General features: G+C 41.0%; 1 protein-coding gene across 4 annotated transcripts in view; it reads right to left on the bottom strand.

The window, feature by feature from the left end:
- The window catches only part of POPDC1 (popeye domain cAMP effector 1), a 31,037-nt gene extending 19,347 nt beyond the window's left edge, over positions 1–11,690 (bottom strand). For 2 of the 4 annotated variants that reach the window (XM_072998321.2, XM_020780032.3), the window contains exons 1-4: positions 11,535–11,690; positions 7,482–7,715; positions 6,097–6,221; positions 953–1,140 (exon numbers count right to left, since the gene is read on the bottom strand). In XM_072998321.2, coding sequence (XP_072854422.2) covers positions 953–1,140; positions 6,097–6,221; positions 7,482–7,704 — 536 coding nt within the window. In that variant the 5' untranslated portion in view covers positions 7,705–7,715; positions 11,535–11,690. Of the gene's footprint in view, positions 1–952; positions 1,141–6,096; positions 6,222–7,481; positions 7,716–11,534 lie in introns of those variants that run through there. The other 2 variants (XM_020780115.3, XM_078385358.1) reach the window with 2 other exon arrangements.
- Positions 11,691–22,126: the final 10,436 nt, after the last annotated feature.

Genomic DNA, 22,126 nt, shown 5'->3' with positions numbered 1-22,126 from the left:
TTAACGAGCGCACCATACAACGATGAATCCGCATAGCGATCCCCTTTTCGGGATCGCTAATGCGGAGGCATACCGATCGTTCCAATGAGCAAAACTCGCATAGCGATGATCGGTAGGCGTTTCGCTTACCGATCTTCGCTTTGCGATGCCCGTGGATCAGCTGTTTGGCGGTTCTAAAATGGCCGCTGGACGCCCGAAATGGCCACGTGCAGCGTTTTCGCGCCCTCCCCTCGCTTACCGAGGGCATGAAAATGGCTGCCGCTATGGAGGAAACTTCACTGAACGGTAAGTTTAGGGCCCACTGGAACGCATTAAACGATGTTTAATGCGTTCCAATGGGTTTTTATGTTCCATTTAGCGATGTTTTCACATAGCGAGGGTTAATCCGGAACGGATTAACCTCGCTATGAGAGGCACCACTGTACATACAGATATATAGATCTGTAACTATTACAACTGTACACACAGAAATGATCAATAATTGCTACATATTTGACAAATCATGTATCAATAACAAAGTTTGCCTAAAACCTCATTGCTTGTAGTAAGATTTTAGTAGATGTTATTGTAGGCCAACTAAAAGGCAAGGCTGGAATGACCATAAGAGAGGAGGTAACGTTGATTTGGGTCCATTTCCTTGACCATCAGTAGGAACATCCCTTGCCTCCAGCAAAAGCTCCGTTCAGAATGCTTTTCCAGGTGGAAAGGTTCTCTTGGGCAACACCCGCTTCCTCTCCAGCCTCAGTATCCTTCCCTGCCCACCAACATTGCCACTACCTGCATTCTTCCAGTTGGCTACATCTGCATAAGAAAGAAGGGCTTTCCTCCATGAAGCCAGATTCTGGATCCATCCCACCGTTATAATACAATCTATTTTTGGAATTCTTTTCATTATTCCCCTCACAATTAAACTGTAAAAAGAAATCCTTTTCAAACTCTTTCAAGCACATACTTTCCTTTTAGCAGAATACTTAATCGATCATCCACCGATGTTTTGTCCTCTGCAGCATATGCTTGACCTGGTTTTAGCATCTGAATGTTGCAGAATTGTCCTGTCAGTCTTTGGAACAGCTCTGGAGGCACATGGAGTGGTTCGAACATTCTCTTATACAGACTGCTAAGTTCTTTATCTATATTTATCTGGAATACAACCACAAAGAAATGGTAAAGAAGGCAGCTTCAAGACATGACCGCGCATTACTTAAAATGGACTCTGCAAAACACCCTTTTTACGAAAACACATACGGTACATACAGGCAAATCAATAATCATTTATTTCACTGTAACGTCAAAGAAGCTGTCAATGGGTCAGAGGACAGCCTCAAAAGTTTACAAGATGCAAAACCTTATCCACATGTCCTGCTTCTGTAAGATATTTGCAAAGTGACTTCTGCCACAACCATCCCTTCCAGGGTACAAGATCATGTCACCCCCTGCATTACCTCTGCAAAGCAACCAACATGCCTCAGTCCTGATCAGCATTACCCTGCATCACCTGACTCACCTCTGCCCTCTGCAAATTAATATAAGCTTATTTAGCCCACTACCCCCGTATACAGCCACAGGAAAGCCAGGTCAGAAGAATAAACACTTCTGCTTCATTGCTAGGGATTTTGCCCTCTTTACACTTAAGTACTTCTTGTGTGTGGGCTTCTGTGGCAAAGAGGGTCAAGGGTAAACAGAGGGAGGTCTGCTTTTTAAAACTCATTTTTCAATGGCTTAATTTTTTTAATTTCTTATTTTCCAAAAGTGTTTTTATCTGTTCTATTGTACATTGCTGCTGCTGCTGCAAGAGTGGACAGAAAATCAGTAAGTACAAAACATTTTTTTAAAAAAAATATTGTAAATGAATAAATGGTGACTAATCCCTTTCTGAAATTCCCCAGGAAGGTAGATGGCCAGTGGTATGTCTTACAGCAGTGAATTCCATGTCTTGACCGTGCTGTGCATGAAGAAGCATTTCCTTTTATCTGACCTGCCTCTCCCACAGTTCAGCTTCATGGAATGACCCTGTCCTCTAATATCCTAGGAGAGGGTGAACAGTTCCTCCTATCCACTTTCTCTGCAACATGCTTAACTTTACACATTTTCTATCATATACCTCTTTTCTTGCTGTTCTTTTCTGAGCAACCCCAACCCCCCCCCCCCAATTTTACGGTTCCTAATACCGAACTTCATCATTTTTTACTGGCCTTTTCCTACAATTTCTCCAATTCAATAATATCCTTTTTGAAGGGTGGTATCCAGAAATATATACAGGATTCCAAGCACGGTCACACCATAACTTTGTGTAAAAATATTATGTTAGTGGTTCTACTTTCAATCCCTTTCTGATCCCAACATGGAATTTGCCTTCTCACAATGGCTATACAGTGGTGCCTCGCTTAATGATTAATTACCTTGTTAAATGATGAATCCGCTTGATGATTAGGTTTTTGCGATTGCTTTTGCGATCCCAAAACGATGTTCTAATGGGGAAAACCGCTTTACGATGATCGGTTCCCTGCTTTGGGAACCGATTTTTCACTTTACAATGATCAAAACAGCTGGTTGTTGGGTTTCCAAAATCGCCGCCTGCTGTGCAAAATGGCTCCCTGCTCTTTTTAGGATGGGTTTTTTGCTATACAGTTAGCAGAAAATGTCCACCCTATGGAGGATCTTTCCTGGACGAGCAGGTATTTCACTCATTGGAACGCATTGAACGGTTTTCAATGCATTTCAATGGGCTTTTTTATTTTGCTTAACGACGATTTCGCTGGAATGGATTAACGTCATCAAGCGAGGCACCACTATACATTATTTCCTATTGAGCTATTTGCTGAAACCAGAACCCTTTCTTGTGGCATAGTGATTAAGCAGCACTACTGCAATAAAGACTCTGCTCATGACTGAATTTTAATCCTAGGCCCAGGAAGCTGGCTTAAGGTTGTCTCAAACGTCCATCCTTCCATCATTAGTAAATTGAGTACCCAGTTCATGGGGGAGGGTGGGCCAATATGTAGCCTGCATAATTAATTAGTTAACTGCCCAGAGAGAGTTTTAAGCACTATAGAGTGGTATATAAGCCACACACTTTGCTTTTTTGCTTTATCACCACCAGCTGAGACCCTATCAGCATAGGCAGCAAGATACAGATGGCACTATACCCCTGTAAAGCTGGCAAAAATGTCAGAGGGTAGCAGCAATATTTGTTGGAAATTTAAAAAAAGAAAGTAGGAACTTATTATCATATGTGGTGTACATGTGAAAAAGCCAAGGGTTATTGGTTACAGCTGTGGGAAATAATAAAAGGAGTCACTCAACAGAAATTCAATTTCAAACTTGAAATAGCACTACTAAATATTATGCCAGAAATTACTGATAAGAAAATCAGATACTGTTTGATGTATATATTTATAGCGGCTAGGTTACTCTGGGCCCAAAAATGGAAAAGTGAAGACATACCTACGATGGAGGAGTTCCTGAAGAAGCTGTTGGATATTACAGAACTAGACACACTCTCAGAAGCACTATGAGAACAACCAAGGGACTATGCAAAACAAAGTTGGAACTTAATATATGTTTGGGCCCAGGGATAGATCTGAGGATAGGGCAATATGACTTATGTGGTTTTTTTTTCTTTCCTTCAATGCTCTCTGGAAACTTGGGAAATTTGGGACTTAATGAGGTCTAAATCTCTGTCCTCAAAAGGGGGAGGGAGAAATTTCTTTTCTTTTTTTCTCATCTCTTTTTCTATTTTTTTATCCTATATTGTATATTTGTTTGTAGTTGGTAGATTTATATGTTCAAATTAAATAAATAAAAAAAATAGGCAGGAAGATGAGATTTCTACAGTGGGGTCTCGACTTACGAACTTAATCCGTATTGGAAGGCAGTTCTCAGGTCGAAAAGTTCTTAAGTCGAATCTGCATTTCCCATAGGAATGCACTGAAAACCATTTAATCCGTATCTGCTCTTTTCGTCCATAGAAACTAATGGGAAGCTGCTATTCCGCCTTCTGCCACTAGAGGGGGATATTTGTTTCTTTTTTCCTTTTAACCTAAGATGACTTAGCTTTAAAAAAAGGAAAAAAAAGAGTTTGTAACTCGAATCTAAGTTCGTAAGTCGAGTCCATATATTCCTATGATAGCAGTTCGTAAGTCGAAACGTTCGTATGTCGAGCTGTTCGTAAGTCGAGACCTCGCTGTATTATGGCCTTAATGTCTATCACTATACACTTGCTTACACTGAACTGCTTTTGTCATTTAAATGCCAGTTTCTTCATTTCAAAGACTTTCATTCAGAGTGCTGTCTTCCTTTGTTTCAAATATGCTGAAAAGTCATTGCTGTGGTACTTCTTGGCCAATGCATTGTTCACCTTCAACACCAAATAACTTACTAATATGAATACATGAAAAAGTACTGGCCCAAAGCAAGACAGATCCTCAGCAGACTCAACTGTTCACATTCCTCCCTGTGATAACTGTCCATTTATTCCTACTCTTTGGTTCTTGTTCATCTACTTACACATCCATTAGAGGGCCTCACAACTACTATATTTGTTCAGGAGCCTTTGCAAAGTGACTTTGGCAAAGCCTTCCAAAAGTCACACTAAATTTAGTCCATGGGTTCATTCCTATCCATCTGTTTGCTAGCACTCCTGAGAAAGTATAAAGGATTAGTGACACAAGATCTATCTAGAAACCATAATGAATTATTGACTCCATCTATGTGACTTTTCTCTTTAATAATTATTTCAAAATTTTTTACCTTAAACAGATGTCAGCCATTATCCCATGGTTTTGTGTGTGTGTGTGTGTATACGCATGCAAGGTTTGCATAATTTGCCATAGCTAATTGTGGCTAGCTGATGAAACTTTGTTGCATGCCAGGTTACGTGCCTGATTAACTAAGATGTGCCCCAACATCTCCTCAGAGCCTTTGGGGTACAACTTGTAATGAATTAGAGAACTATTTCTGATGTTTTTCCCCCTGCAAAATAGTTGTGTTCTCACTCATGCTTTTATGCTGGTTGATTTAGCTAGGAGGACAGGAAAAGTGTATGGCTTAAATCCAATTTTTAATCCCAACCAGACCAGGTCCACTGAAGTTAACTGTCTTAACTTTAAAAAGGCATTCAGGGACTCAATCATAAAAATATAGGTCTTCAGCTGCTGGCAGAAAGGAAAAAGGGAGGGGGGGCAGCCTGATCTCCCAAGGGAGAGCATACCGTAACCTGGGAGCTGCCATAGAGAAGGCCCTCTCTTGTGTACCCTTGTGATGTAGTTTAGTTTTTGCACCAAATCAAGTCCAATTGAACACGAATACTTTAGCTTTGATGCAGATTTTACACTGATCATGAAGAACCAAGCTACAACAGAAGTAGTACACAAATCATTGACTCAGAGAGAGAGAAGGGTTGTTAAGGCAGGAGGAATGTTGATGGCTAGAAACAAAATTCTTTGTGTATGAAATATACAGTTTTTTGAGGCTTCAGCTTCTGAGTGGCAGCTTCAATGTTTGGAGCATCTTCCTTCTGACAAAAAACTAGAATGATTTCCACTTTGTATAATGGTTTTTATTATTGTTGTTCCCTTTGTTGTGAGCCGCCTAGAGTGGTCTATCGACTAGATAGGCGGGATATAAAATAAATAAATAAATAAATAAATAAATAAATAAATAAATAAATAAATAAATAAATAAATAAGATTTCAGCTTTTAATGTAGAGGAAAATAATGGCCCAGCAGTGCTATACAGCAGTGGTCCCCAACCTTGGGCCTCCAGATGTTCTTGGACTTCAACTCCCAGAAATCCTGGCCAGCAGAGGTGGTGGTGAAGGCTTCTGGGAGCTGTAGTCCAAGAACATCTGGAGGCCCAAGGTTGGGGACCACTGCTATACAGCATTCTTAAATGCAAAACCTGCATTATACATTAATTACTGTATGTCTTTAAACAAAATCATTTAAACAAGTAACCAAAAAGAAAAGTTCCAAGTAAAAATACCATGTCATGTAACGAGCTGATTCTAGGCTTTTTAGAACCATGTCTGAAGAGCACAATCCTTCTAAAATACCATCTTGGGCAATATCTCATTAGTGAGGTAGTAGTATACATACTGGTCTTCTCTTGTACAACAAGTACAGAAAATGGAGAAGGTTGATAACAAGAAATGCTGTATTCCAGATCATTATATCCAGACCACACCGGAAAAGTGTTGCCCAGATGATAAAAAGTGCACATCCTGCCAAAAAAAAAAAAAAAAAAAGGGATGTTAACTTACTGGACATAAATACACATTCACCTCTGCCTTCTCTGTCCCCACAAACCTACAGATCTAGGAAGAGAGCAAAATAATAAAATTGTATTTTCTTAAGCAGTTTGCTGTGTTAAGCCTGTACCAGCAAAAACTAAAAGACAAAAAAATTTGGTGGCATAGTTATGAGTAACAAGTTCTATGCAGCACAAGATTTTGTGGTCTATAGCTCGATTCTTGAAATGAAGTAGGATTGGGTTTATTTGGTTTGTTCCCATGAAAGCTTATGGAAAATAAAACTTTATAATCTTTATTTAAGGTGTCACAAGACTTGTTTTTATTTTTCTTTGGACATCATAGTCAGCTATTCCAAGAAAGTAAGAAAATGACCTCTTTCATTTGCTTGAAAATAAAAAAAAAATTCTGCTGTTAGGTCAACTATGATACAGTTCTGACATTACCCTTTCATGGGGTATGATGTGCAGTTCTGAATGGCTGTGAGCTATATTGCACGCACAATCCAATAGCTGAAATCCTGTTGTGTTGTTACACAGGCAGAAGGTGTAATATTCACTCATTTATAGCTGCCAATTAAGAAGTCGCCACTTGGATTCTTGCAGGGAGTAGCACGTGTGCAAAACAACCTCTGCAAAAAACATATTTCCCACCCTTGTTCTAAACTTATAATAGTATTAGTGAGTTCCATTCTGTGTAGAAAAGGGTCATTCACAAGTGGGGTGCCACCATACAGAAGTCCCTGTTCTTGGTGACCATCTTTAATTTCACCCATAAGAGTGACTCAAAGGAGGGCCTCTAAAGCAGAGGCCACGAAGTGGTAACACACCAGTCAGACTGACTTCTGTGGGTTTAACTGTTCCATGCCAAATTACAGAGTCCTGTGCTATAATGAAAACATCTTCTGAGAAACACAGGAGTATTTAAAAGCCACTTGCGATGTAACAAGGAAGCAAAAGGATGGTCAGTGTTCAACAAAACAGTGCCTGGCCAGTCATACAAGAGCTCATCAGTGTTCCTAAATAAGTTCAGTTCTCTTAGTTCTGGTAGATTCCCAACAGTCTAACTCAGTGGTTCTTAACCTTGGGTTACTCAGGCGTATTTGGACTGCAACTCCCAGAAGCCTTCACCACCAGCTGTGCTGGCTTTGGTTTCTGGGAGTTGCAGTTCAAAAACACCTGAGTAACCCAAGGTTAAGAACCACTGGTCTAACTCATGTATTGCTTAGCTCACCTATTGTTAGCATGGCTCGTAGAACAATCATATGAAGATGATATGTTGTCGGAATAACCAGTCCAACTGCAAAACAAATATTGGCCATATGAAAAACCAGATGGTGAATTTCTCTCCAGTGTTCACACATTGTTTCATTCAAAGGCACTGAGGTGGCATTTCTGAAATCTGGGACGGAACTTAAAGGGGTCACTGGGACTGAATTGGCTTCCATAACGCTCATCTTGAAGTGTCCTGTTGAATTTAAATATAAAGAATAATAATTAGAAAGATGAAGTAGAAAAAAGAAAACAGAGCAGCTCATACCTGTAACTTGAATGAATAGCTACAAGAATCAAGAATTATATTCTGGGGCTTACAAGGATTAGAGCTTAAAATTTCATACAGTGAGACACTAAGAAATTTCAGCTATGTCCATGCCAGGCTTCTTTTCTTAATTCTAAAAATATCAGATAGTTTCCTGCATTAAAAATAAAATGGCACACCATCTAGTGCCAAATTGGTCTGTATACAGAAGCTGACTTTTATTGTTTAAATAAAAAGATCAGCATAGCGGACTAAAATAAAGTTGCCAGTTCACCTTATCTATTCCACACCTATCAAACCGCCCTGTAGCACTGATGTTAAACAGCTGTACTAAATATAGCACTTTCTGCTGTGTTGAAAAGCAGATAGTAAGACTGCACAATTTTTCTGACAGCCAGTTTTCAAGTGCCACAGGGGGGAGGTTTATTTTATCTTCAAGCCTGGCATAAGGACAGATAGCTAATGCATTTCACTCCTCAGAAGAATTGCCTGTGCAAGGACATCAGTAAGGGGCCCTTTTAAATTACATATACAACCAGTTTCTAGCAGATGCCTTACTGAAAATAATTAGAAGGATGAAATATAGTTCCTGGTTTCCAAACTTTATTTGTTCGTAAATGACAACACCTTCTAGAAAACATGCCTTGACTAGAACGTACACTTAAATAATCTGCATTTTCTGCTGCACTTCAACTTTCATACTTGACACGTTTTGTACAAGAGAGGCTCACAGGTGTAAAGAACCTAAGAGTTAGTTGGGCCTAAGTTCTGCTAAACTTGAGCACAATAGTGAGCAGATGAGATGAAACGTGCCATTTTTCTGATTAAAATCATTTCCCCACCTGCAAGCAAAAAACAACGAATGCTTAAGCCTCATTCTACTACAAGGAGGTCTTCTAATTGCAATCCAAATATGTCTGAATAAAGAGTGGCTTAAAATAACAACAATAACAATGATGATGATGATGATAACCAATCTCATAATATAACAAGAACACAGCATGCTCTCATCTGTCACATCACACTGTTTGGTCTTTATATCCCCAATGAAATCTAAGAGCATACTGCCACACCATTTACAAATACATATGTTATAAATAGATATGGCTACCCAATAACAACTCTGTATGACTGCGTACTTCAGATTTTATCAAAGCAGTTTTATTGTGCGTGTTTTTTAAAGACTTTAGCTTTAGTGGCTTTAGGAGAGGAACAGGAAGGAGAGATAAACACTGAACTTTCAGTGTCATGAAATATTGATCTCTAAGCAGCATTACAGATACACAGGCAGTTAGAAAAAACCCCAAGGGATACCCCTTGTTTCTCTTGCTTCACCTGGCTTTGCACGGCTTCACAGAAAAATAGCTGCTTTGCCCTGTTTACAAACAAACAAAATAATGGTTGTTGTGGGTTTTTTGGGCTCTTTGGCGGTGTTCTGAAGGTTGTTCTTCCTAACGTTTCGCCAGTCTCTGTGGTTGGCATCTTCAGAGGACAGCACTCTGTGTCGTCCTCTGAAGATGCCGGCCACAGAGACTGGCGAAACGTTAGGAAGAACAACCTTCAGAACACCGCCAAAGAGCCCGAAAAACCCACAATGACCATTAGATCCCGGCCGTGAAAGCCTTCGCGAATACAAACAAAATAATATTTAGCCCCTCATTTTAGAAAGCTCTAAAACTAACTGTTACAAAACTCTCATTAGATGAAGTTTACATTTTCCTGCTAATGTAGGGTAAGCTCTTAAAAATGCCTCTGGGAACAGGGAAGGCATGACCACTAGTGTGTTTAGACTGCTGGAATTGGACTGCAGAGACCTCAATCAAAATACCCACTTAGCCGTGAACGTTACTGGGTGCTGTGTGTCCTTGGGCCAGCCACTCTCTCTACTGCTCATGCCAGGCTATCTTCCTTGACAAAAGTCATAAAATAAATATCATAATCAAATAAACCTCTAGAATGGAAAAGAACAGATGTTCATATTATTAACTCAGTGATGATCTTTGTTTTCATATTTTTTTGAACAAATACTACACTTAACAGTACACTTGAAACTTGTTTAGGGGAATTCTGAACATCATATTAAATAGATTTCTGTTTTCTCCTCTGTTCTTCCCCATGGTCGTTCCATACACACTTCCAACATCTGCTCTAGGAGGTTCTCCATCCTTCCAGAGCAGGCTTTGGAGGTCCACAGGGGATTTCAAGGGGGATTTTTTTCCAGAGTTCACTTTATTGATGGAAGCCATTCCATTAGTTGCACAGTCGATACAGGCTGATACAAGGCACTGCCAGGCTCTCAAACTACAAGTATGACATACAGCACTGCAACACACCTTGGGTAACCTGTGCAGACATTGCCTGTCTCTCAATATCCTTTCCCAAGTTATTCTACCTTCTGTGCCCCAAAAACATGTACGAAACACAACCTGCTTCCGGACCAGAAAACTGGATGACTCAGATTGAGGACAACCATCAGGGCTCAGCTTCCTCTGACCAGTGACAAGCCTTAACTGTCTTGTTTCCAACACATTTCCTCATAGGTTGGGATAATAAAGATGTCTGAATGCCTGAGCTTGTGCTGACTGCCTCCTTGAGGGCTTAAAACTTTTCTTTTTCTTATGTTTTTCCAATGACAGCTAAACAAAAAAAAAATCTTTATCAAGGCACAGATTTGTACCCATGAAGAGCGTCTGCCTCTTTCACACCTACTGCAGCCAACTTTCTCCAAGGGCCTTGTCTCCTTTTCGTCCCTGCTCTTCTCCACATCTGACTCCCCTTTTTCTCTGTTTGCGTGAGCAGGGGGAAAAAACTGAATAAAAAGTGTTAACCAAACAAAACTCTCAGCAATTCTGGTGGCTGGTTTTAACTGCAGGGCAAGGACTAGATGAAGGAAGCGTGGGGGGGGGGAAACAAATAGGGGAGAGATGTTACTGTTATTTTGCTTTCTTACTTTGAGCTCTGCTCTGCTGGACCCTAAGAGGCGAAGACATCCGTGGGACGGATGATGGCAGGCGATGCAGCAAAAGTGACGCCGCCACCTGCTGGAGGAAGGCAACTGGGGGGCAGGTCGGGAGAGGCGCCCACCTGCCGGCCTGACTCTGGGAAGCCGCTCGGAATTCCGCCGTGGAGGGAAGGAAAGCGGGAGGCCAACAAGACCCATGAATTCGGGAAGGGGGGGGGAAGGGCCAGTCACTCTGAGCATGTGGGAAGTGCAAACCTGCCTCGCTGAATAGGTCCCGCGAGGTCCCAAAAGCAAAAGGGTCCTCCGCTACGTTACTGCCGAGAGAAAGGTGCCCCATGCCAGGAACGACCTCGGGCAACAGGCGGGCCGTCCTCCGAGCCCGACACGACGGAGACCCTAGCACACACCGAAGTCACGCCGGAAAGTCCCCTCGTGTAAATCGTCGGGGGGGGGGAGCGCAACATTGGCGGGGGGTGGGGGAAAAACTCAATGGGAAAGGCGCGTCTGAGGCTGAGAGCAGCCGCCGAGAGAAAAGGGAGCAGGCGATCCAGGGCTACGAGAGCTTAGCCAAGGCGCCGCGGGGAAGGCGAGGGAGGCGAGGGCTCTGCCCTCCCCGGCCGGGCAGCCTCCTTGCCTGCCTCCCTCCCTCCCTCCATGCTCCGTCCTCTCCGAGCTTCTCCGGACCGCCCGGCACCCGCGCCCTCGCCCCTTTCCTGGCCAGCCACTGCCCGAGGCGAGCACCGCCGCCTGCCTGCCCGCCCGCCCGCCCGTCCTTGCCTTTTCACCGCTTGGCGCCCTTCCTCGTCCCGTCGCCTCCGAGGCTCCTTCTCCGGACTTTCTTCGGCGGCCCCTCGGGCGGCGACCGGCTCCTTCTTCCGAGGGCACCCTCTCGCTCTCCGGCGCCGCCTAGAGGAGCCTGCGGGAAGCGCGCTCCATCCCCCCGAGCGGAGGTTTTTGACTAAAATAGGCATCGGGCGCTCGCCAGCTCCCGCTCCGACGCCTGCCTGCCTGCCTGCCGCGTCGACCTCCGAGGCAGGCGAGAGGAGGCTGAGAGCGCAGGCGCTGCCCGGGCGGGGGGCCCCTTCGCGCCCCCCTCCCCCTCCTCCCGGTGGCTGGACGGCGCGGGGGTCACTGATCGGGTGGCTCTTATCTCCCCAGCCGTGTCGCTCGGTGGAGTGGTTCTGAAAAAGGCCGGTGGTTTGTCCAGGCGGCGTCCAGAACATGCTCGGAAGAGCAAGAAGACCCCGTACCTAAGCCTGGGATAAGCTACACAGGAAGCAAAACTCGAAGCGCTGGCCCAGATCGCCCAGGATGGCCAGCTCGGGCCGGCAGGGACTCTCCGGGGTTCCAGGGGCGCTTCTTTCCTGGCCCCACGTGGAGACCCGTGACATTCCCCCCCCCGTGGTTCCCGTGGAAACACTCACCAGCCCTAATCCTGCTCGAACGACAACACCGTGTGCCTATGTACATTAAAAGAATGGGATGTTTTGATCCCGTTCTCCCCATAAATACTGCCTGTTTTCCTGTTTGAGAAAAGGAATATGTGAACTTATACTTTCAACAGTTGTGTTGCGGTGTTGTTTCCTCACTTTTTAAATTGCATCCTTAGAAATTAAGTAGTGATTAAACTCAATTAATCCTTTACATGTTTACCCTGAAGTAAGTTCCACTGAGTTCAGTTGGATTTGCTCCCAGGTAAGTGGATACAGCATTGTAGGCTTAATTTATTATGAGTACTTAGTGGTGGGAGTGAGCCATAGCACTGCCTAATGCAGCAGTTTAAGTAGCAGACTTAAGTTTCTATGGCGTAAAGAAGTCTAACGACATAATTCAATGCATATCTGCTGAGAAGCAATTCAGTAGGATTCATTCCTACATGAATACAGGACTGCAGTTTAAGTGTATTCTAATCACACCCTCCTTTCATGCAAATATTGTCAAAAATATGTGTTTTGCTGAAAAGCTGATATACTGAAAATATAAATAACATATGTGGAGAACATACACACTATATATGCAGCTAATAAATAAATGAACCTATACGTAAAAGCATAAACAGCTCATGATCACCCTTCATAAATTAGGGTTACTCCAGGAGCTTCTCCTGTGTAGGAGTAAGAAGAAAAAAATAAAAAGTCCTTTCTGAGTAAATCTGTATCAGTTTGTACTGTTAAGCAACTAAATCCTGTTAACACTTTTCCCAAGAGTAGGTCTCATCAAATATTGAAATATTGCCTTGGTGCATGTGCAGAGTAAAGAAATGGAAGGGCATATGAATGAATGCAAGCCTGATAGCTTTCATTATTTCATTAACCTTACAGGTTAAAAGATTTTAAACCAACAGGCCATTAGGGCAGCTGGGGCAGGGGGAGCTGGTCATCTGTGGAGCCAAATGGTGCTCCTTTTGTGTTCTGTGTATGATACCTCCTGGAAAGTCCACGTCTGTCCAAGGAAGCTGTCCTTTGATTCCCTGAGGCTATGACTGGGATCTGCTTGGAAATCAATGGAGAGGATCATAAGGAGATGAAATTATAAGAAGAGGAAAGAGAGAGAAAAGATTTGATGGGGTGGGTGAGAAATGAGTTTCTAAAAATTCATGGAGCTGTTTCCTTCTCTACAAAGCTCAAAGTACGGATAGCAGGAGAAAGGGAATAAAACAGTGAGTGGGGTTTTTAAAAACTTTTTTTTCTGGCAAAGCTTTATTGTAGCCATTAACTTAAATGACAAGTTAGCAATTACAATTTGCTCCCTCCAAATTAGATTTATTTTTGGGCTCAACCAAACTGTTAAACTTCTATTAATTTTCTCTTCCTTGGAGATCCTTAAACAGATCTTCTATGATTGTGGATTGTCTCTCTGTCTGTGTTTGTTTGTCTTGGTAAAGGAGGGAAAGGGATCCAATTTATTTTCTCCCTCCCCCTCTGTAATTCCCTCCCTCCGGTGGTTTTTGTATGTTTTGCCTTGCAGGAGTGGAATATGGGTGCAGTAGGGGGAGAATGCATCTTAATCACTACCTTGCAGCTGCATTTTTAAAAATCATAATAAAATAAAGCATCTTCCCTATGGTGGGCCACTAGGGACTTTACAGTAGTTACTTTATCTGAGCCCAACCAATTCTACAGGGATACTGTGAGGACGAAGTGAGAGATCCATGTGTGCTACTACCCTGAGTTTATGGGATGAAATATAGTCTACACATATCATTTAATTTGAATGCATTATGTACATTCTTTATGTATGTTTAAGATGTCACTATCTAGCCCCAACTACATAAGGTAAAGGTTCCCCTTGACATTTAGTCCAGTCGTGTCTGACTCTAGGACGCGGTGCTCATCCCCATTTCCAAGCCACTGAGCCAGCCTTTATCCATAGACAGTTTCTTTCGTCACGTGACCAGCGCGACTAGACACAGAACGCTGTTACCTTCCCACCGTGGTGGTATCTATTTATCTACTCGCATTTGCATGCTTTCAAACTGCTAGGGTGGCGAGGAGCTGGGACAAGCAATGGGAGCTCACTCCGTTGCATGGATTCGAACTGCTGATCTTTTGACCTTGCAGCCCAGAGGCTTTTTGTGGTTTAACCCACAGCACCACCACCCACCCACCAATTACATTAGTACTTTAGAGTTCTGAAGCCATCTTCAAGTGAGTTCACAGGCATTTGTGGGAAAAGCTGGATTGTGTCCACAGCATGCTTCACCACAACACAATGTGCCTATGTACATTAAAAGAATGAATACATTTACAATTCCAAAGAGTGGCAAGCAATCCCACTTTGTCTCCCACCCCCATGGATGCCCACAGATACAATAGTTCTGATTACTGTGCAAGAATTCCCACCCCCATGCAGAAGAATTATGGTGTCTCTAAGCAGTTATATTTTACTTTTCTTTTTAAAGTACAGTTGCAAGAGCATTGTGCTATCAAGAATGAGTCTATCCACAATTTAGGAAGAAGGGGTCATTTCCTTGCCCTAACAGGACATTAGGAAGGGGTGCATATTAAATCAATCTATCACTCTCTGTCAGTGTCAGATTTTATCTTCCTGGGCTCCATGATCACTGCAGATGGAGACAGCAGCCACAAAATTAAAAGATGCCTGCTTCTTGGGAGGAAAGCGATGACAAATCTTGACAGCATCTTAAAAAGCAGAGACAACACCTTGCCAACGAAAGTCCGAATAGTCAAAGCTATGGTTTTTCCTGTCGTGATGTATGGGAGTGAGAGCTGGACCATAAAGAAAGCAGACTGCCACAGAATTGATGCCTTTGAATTGTGGTGCTGGAGGAGGCTCTTGAGAATCCCCTGGACTGCAAGGAGAACAAACCTATCAATTCTAAAGGAAATCAAGCCTGAGTGCTCACTGGAAGGACAGACCCTGAAGCTGAGGCTCCAATACTTTGGCCATCTCATGAGAAGAGAAGACTCCTTGGAAAAGACCTTGATGTTGGGAAAGTGCGACGGCAAGAGGAGAAGGGGACGACCGAGGATGAGATGGCTGGGCAGTGTCTGCGAAGCAACCAACATGAATTTGACACAACTCCGGGAGGCAGTGGAAGATAGGAGGGCCTGGCGTGCTCTGGTCCATGGGGTCACGAAGAGTCGGACACGACTAAATGACTAAATGAAACGATCACTCTCTATTCTTCTTCCATTTAAAAAACATCAAGTTTCATTTACAATTATTCTTATGAAATTAAGCTAGCTTGTTCACATTCTTATTCAAATTCATCCTCTATGCAGTTTAAATGAACTCTCCCACACTCCTATGGTAACTTTCAAAGTTATGTCTACAGCACAGAGCATAAATCACATTGCTGATAATTTTCCTTTTTACAAGGCTGAAAACACTGCTCTTTTAATAGCATTGCAGCCTAACAAATGGGACTCATCTTAAGTCCAAGTGCCTTTAAATTAAATTTAAGAAATGCAGTTTTGGGGCTCAGCTAAACTGCTAAACCTCTTCTAAATTTTTCTCATCCTTGGAGATCCTGGGGCAGATCTCTATGAGTGTAGATTCTCTGTGATAGTGAAAGATCAGGAATCATTGAGTTTCAGAAACCAACAGTATCATTTTTAATCTATGTTTTAACCCAGATGAAAGGAAGACAGCTTTATATTTTTTGCTACTGTTTCGTTTTTCCTAAGTAATGAGAAACTAGGTGTCATTGACTTGCTGTGCTGAACAATAAGATCATGCTTGTAAGGAGCTGGGGCAACACTGTCATGTGCCATCAAGTTGGAACTTTTAGCAGCCCTAATAAGGCTTTCAAGGCGAGATATTTAAAGAGTGGTTTTACCAGTTCCACATCCCCAGTGACCTTCCCTGGCTGAGGGGGATTCAAACCCAGGCCTCCTGAGTCCTAGTCCATTGCCCTCTCCACTATATCACACTGAGTATCCCCAGAGCCAACGTACATTAGGACTAAAGAAACTTCAAAGGAAGACAAAGATAATCCTGAATGGTACATATTCCTGTCTACAGCAGAAGTTTGAATGAGAATAATGGATTTCTGTCACACAGCATGTATTAACAGGCTTGTCTGGTGCCAGAGCATTTTGTATGAGCAGCAACAATTGCTTTGTGGATGGCAAATGTGAACAATGTGTTTTCCATCATCATTACTGTATGTTCTGCATTTTAATTTCTTTTTGACCTCACTATCTGGGATCACAACCCAAACGTGTGCAGTGTTACAAATACATGACATTTTGGATAACTCTTCATGTATCTCTTACAGACCACCATATCAACCTGAACATACCTGATCTCACCTGATTTTGGAAGCAAAGCAGAATTGCACCTTGTTCGTATTTTTGAAGGGAGACTGCGAATAAGAGGGATCCCAGGTTGAGATAGGACACATTCCTCTCTGAAATAGTGGAGAACTGCTGCCAGTCAGAGTTGACAATATTGGACTAGATGGGCCAAAGGTCTGACTTTGGGTTAAGATGCTTCTTATGTTCCTATGCAGTGGTCCATAGCCCACAGAAGATAATGCTATAATAAATTATTGTGTCTTTCAAGTGCTGCAGGACTGCTTGCTGGTTTTGGTACCACACACTAACACAGTGACACTCTTGGAAATTGTTAGGTTTCTGCCCCTACTTTCAACAGTGTGTGTCTCCCAGAACACCACCAGTGTTCTGTTTATGTGAAGATAGAGTTAAGAGGAAAGAACAATGAGGATGGGGGGGAAAAAACAGGTTTCCCTCTACACATTGATTGAGCTTCCTGGACCGGCCAAGGGCAAAGTGCTTAAAGCTTTCTCAGTTATGCTTTGAGTTTGTTAGGAGAGATGTTGCTTCATTGAAGTACAGTATTCATTACACTGCTGCCAAAAGTAACAGGCCATGTTTCTGAATAATGTTTATGTAAGGAGGAATGAAAGGCAAAACACAAAGGTGTTCCAATACCTTTAAGACTGGCAAATTTATTTCAGCATTCCTAGGTTTCCCAGTGAGCACAGGGAAATCCTTAGGGAGACACTATGCTTGTAAAATTTCAGTATTAAGAAGGGCTGTGGAAAAGAAGAGCTTCTGACCCCCAGGGGACAGAAATTAGGCCCTTATTGCCTTGGGTTACATGACAGAATATCAATTCATGTATACAGGAAGGGCAATGGAAGGGCAAATTCCTTGTGGTGTATTGTGTATTTGTACATATCCTTGTATTTCATTTGGGGCTTTAAGGATTTCCTATGGAGCTGTGCATCTCTGTGCCTTGGACCTTTTTACAGAAGAAAACTGTAAGGCTCAGGGATGTTCAGCTTTTTGGATTAAGGACATTAGAGGTTTCTCTGCAAGCAACTCACACTCACAGTTCACACTGAGCACCAATCTTCTCCCACTCTCTTGATTTTACAGGGCTATCTTTTAAAATGAGCATTATAAACACAATGGGCTTTCAAATCAGGTAGCAAGAATATCTTGTAGGCATCCTTCAGTATAAAGAGATTATGGTAACGTGCTCTGAATAGAGAGGTCTTGCAACAGCATCTAGTGTGGCTGAGAAGGCCAATTCGAGAGTGACAATCCCTTCCACACCGAAGACAAATACAAAGCAAAAACAATAATAACAGCAATACAAATGTAGACTAAATTAGATTCTAAATAATACTTGCTTTCTTGAGTTCCTCACACCAATGAGGCACCAGAGCAGAAGAACAATATGTTGGAAACTGTAGCGTCTTTGCAAGGAAATACAAATTCCACTGCAGATGGAAGTTAATAGCATAGATATGCTCTGAAATCTTCAAATTATTATACTACATTTGTAATAAATCTGAAGTATTTGCCAAAATAACGTAGTCAATCTGTTACATAGGTTTCATAACTTTTTCTTTTGTAAAAACATAATTGTGAGTCCAGTTTTAGGAGTATATACTATAAAAGGGCAAAAGCAACAGGAGTTTGTTTTGTAAACACATGGACTAAATCTAGTTGATGATCAGCTAGAGCAAATGTATTGGATGAACTGGCACTTCATTGACTCACCTGGCTTTAGCCCATGGTGAATATTTTCACCTTCCAGTATTTTTACAACTGAAAACATTTATTTTCAAATGTTTCAAACTATAACTTACTCTTCAACAATGTTCCATTTTCTTCTGCTTTGTAGAAGCCTAATCATGTCTATGCCTTTCCTTGTTTTATCTAATTTAGTTTACTTAACTATATCTATATTTTTCTTCTTCTTTTTGCTTCCATTTCTCTTCACTAAGATCTTACATAAATTCAGTCTCTTAGAATGTGCTGTATTTGATTGCCTCTTGACATCATTTTTATGCATAATAATACCAAATCTTATAATACACTTTAAGAAATAAAATGAAGTATACACATTTCAGCATAAATAAAATTTCTAATGTATCAGATCATTCTCCCTCTTTCTCCCTCTCTCGAATACAGTAAGTATTTCTATTTTCTCCATTACCTAAATAATTGTCGGTTCCTATGAAGGCAACAGTAGGGGCGAAGACTATTAAAATGCTAATCTGCCAGGGAGACCGACTATCACTGAATGCATCAAAACATTGCCTAGAGAAAGGATCTATGTATCTCATTAACTCAAAGCCAAGAAAAAACTATTTGAAAGTGTTGTATCCTTGAACATACTAAAATCCTTCATTTTCTTGAAGAAGTCTTCTGGACAAGACTTGTTGCTTCTGTCTTCCAGTGTTCTCTATGAAAATATGAAAAACACTTTATCTTGGCCAGAATCCTGCTGGTGATAATTCAAGATCTGTGTGATTTGCCCATGCTAATTGAGGAGGTGCTAGGGCATACCTCAGTTGCATAACTCGGCTCTTGACCAGGCATGCAATTAAAACACAATGCATCACCTTGTCAACTAGCTCCAGTTAGCCCCAGCAAGTTCCATAACCATATGCAAACACCAATGGGACTCTGGCCCTCATTTATTAAAGAAGGGGAAACTGTACTAGTTTTCACTGAGCCAAATCCTTTTAACTTTGCTGAGGTCTCTGCCTATAAAACAACAAATGTTACCATTATGTGTTGAGGCTTCTGGAAGCTGAAATCCCCAACGTCTGGGATATCAAAGGTTCAGCACTCTTTTTCTTTCTTGGACCTCTGTATTAGATAGCTTGGGGGATACTTAATTCTGCAAACATATGCCCTCTGTGTAGCTGGACATGCTAGAGTGAATGAACATGTTAAATGTTTTCAGAACATGTTAAATGTTTTCTATAACCATGAGAGTTATCTCTTAACATTTTAAAAGTGATTTGAAAAAAATTAATGTCTGCTTATGCAGTTGGACATACTGGAGTGACCCCATTGTACATGTCTTCTTCCACATACAGTACATGAAAGCTGTTTCTTAAAATTTAAAACATGTTTTTATATAATCTCATATATTAATTTAAGCATGGACAAAAGTATAATAATAATAATAATAATAATAATAATAATAATAATAATAATAATAATAATAATAATAATAATAATAATAATAATAATAATAATAATAATAATAATAATAATAATAATAATAATAATAATAATAAAACAGACCTGTTGTATCCAAAAGTGTGACATTTAATCTGCTACTGAAGAATGTGCCTACTAGCAGCAATATTGCTTTTATCAGGTTTCTCCCATTTCTTCAGATCTGTTTCTAATAATGTTTGCCATTAGGTGTTTTCATGTCATATACATTATGCAAAAATAATTATTCTGAAATGCTATGAAAATAGATCTTCTTTCTAAATATTCAATTTCAGCACTGGTAAAATATGAGTATTTTTACAAGACTGATGAAATGTGTTTACTACACAAAATTCAAACCGCAACATTTCTTTCAAATCTGATACCATATATAAACCACCTTGACCTGTTTCTCTCCAAGAATGAGTATCAACACACACATGAATGTACACACAAAGACAACAGAACTAGCAACTGATTCCAAATTCAATATTTCTTCATTCCATGACTCTTTATATTACTGTTGTTCCTCTCCTATCACGTACTAGACATCGGTTCCATGGCTATGTTGATTTTTGATGTTGCAGCTCTATCTAGACAATTGCATTGTGTTACATCCAAACTAAGCTTACAGATTCTTCAACCAACAAGGTCTTCTTCCTCCACTTCTTTTCCCCTTTCAGTTGTAACAATCTGCACATTTTGTTTCTTACTACCTGATTAAAGCATTCTATATTTTGTGATTCATGATTTGCATTCTATATTTGGTGATTTCTTGGTTTTTACTCGTTTGCCATGCTGTTTCATCATTGAATTAATAATGCTAGAATCTGGATTCTTAACAGGAAACAGAATGTTGATAAAATAAAACAATCCAGATTTGGGCAATTTAAAATTTGCAAGCAGGATGCTTAAAGGTAAATGCTGGAAGACATTCTTTCAGTTAAGTAAGGGTTGAGGAATGTGTTGTTAGATTGTAAATCCATCACCCTAGAATGCACAGGATGGTGTGATCTGCAATTCAATGATATCTTGAGGAGCACATGTTCCCCAACCTTAACTCAACTAAACAAAATATGAAGTTAGCTTAATGCTAGATAAAGAAATACTTTAATATTCAAATTACTGGATTATTTGATTACAAGACTCTGAAAACCCTTCATCAGACAGTCTGTAGCTTTAAGACATGGTTATAGAAATGATGGTGTTTGCCTTTCGTGGTAGGAGCATTTCTGTTTTTCAGGACAGCATCTTTCCAGAACCATCTACCACCAATAGTAAATTACAAATGTCTCCAACTCACTCCAGTATCAGTTTCACAAATATATATATTTATATTTTAAAATCTGATCACATTTCAATCTTGTTTCATAAGAAAGCAATAGTATGGTAATTTTTCTTGATGTATCAGACATGTAAGAAGGGCAGTCCATACTCCTCATCCTTCTTAAAAAGAAGTAACCAATTACCTCAGGAGGTGACGAGTGTTCCAACACTTAAGGCATTCAAGAGAAAATTAGACAACCTTCTGTCAGATCTGCTTCAATTTGGATTCCTGCACTGAGCAGGGTTTTGGACTCAATGGCCTTACAGGTCCCTTCCAACTCCAACTGATTCTGACCCCAAGACTGAGCAGCTGACAGCTGTGAGATAATAGCCAGATAACAGCATTAAGCATGTTTCTACTTTCATTACTATAAACACTTGTTCTTCCTTTGTTCTTCGTATGTAAAATAATATAAATAATTTTTATATATTATATAAAAAATAAATTTTGGGCACATTCCAAAAAATGTCTTCAGTCTCCCCAAGGCAACTTCGGACTTGAACTTTTCATGTAGCTGCCCCATCCCACATTCTGACAAATCTGTACCCTTTTCAGGTACAGGTAAAGCAGCTCTGCAAATCTCAGTCAGCACTTCCAGTCTTGCTAACTGAAGAATGAGATTAATATGACTATATCTATCCTGTATCCAATGCGTCCACCACGTTGATTCATTCCCAAACCTCTGCACCAGCAACATGTGTGATCTCACTTGCCATGTTGGGGTAACTGTCCGGATACAGGGTGCTATATTAAAAAAAGAGCTAGATAAATAGAATCTTCAATGAAAATCAGTTCTGGTATGCAGACAGATGGACGTGGCTCTCTGTCTACCCTGCGGTGTCCTGACTATGGCCTAGGAGGTGAGTCATTGAAGGCATCCCATAAATATCTCCACTGAACAGAACTGACACTAAGTGACACCTACGCCATGGAACTCTGCTTTTTTGAAACAGCCATCATCTATAACATATTGTTTTATTTTTTACATTCCTATTTCGTAATCTGAACTCAGCCCCTAAGAAAAATCATCCCCTTGACAAACATGCTTTCAGTGGCAGACTTTAATGAGACAACCTGTTCTCAAGTGATGCCTCCT

The sequence above is a fragment of the Pogona vitticeps genome, chromosome 1 (assembly GCF_051106095.1).
Source record: "Pogona vitticeps strain Pit_001003342236 chromosome 1, PviZW2.1, whole genome shotgun sequence".
Classification (NCBI taxonomy): Eukaryota; Metazoa; Chordata; class Lepidosauria; order Squamata; family Agamidae; genus Pogona; species Pogona vitticeps.
Note: the sequence above shows the minus strand (reverse complement) of the source record. Positions and strands in the feature narration are given on the sequence as shown.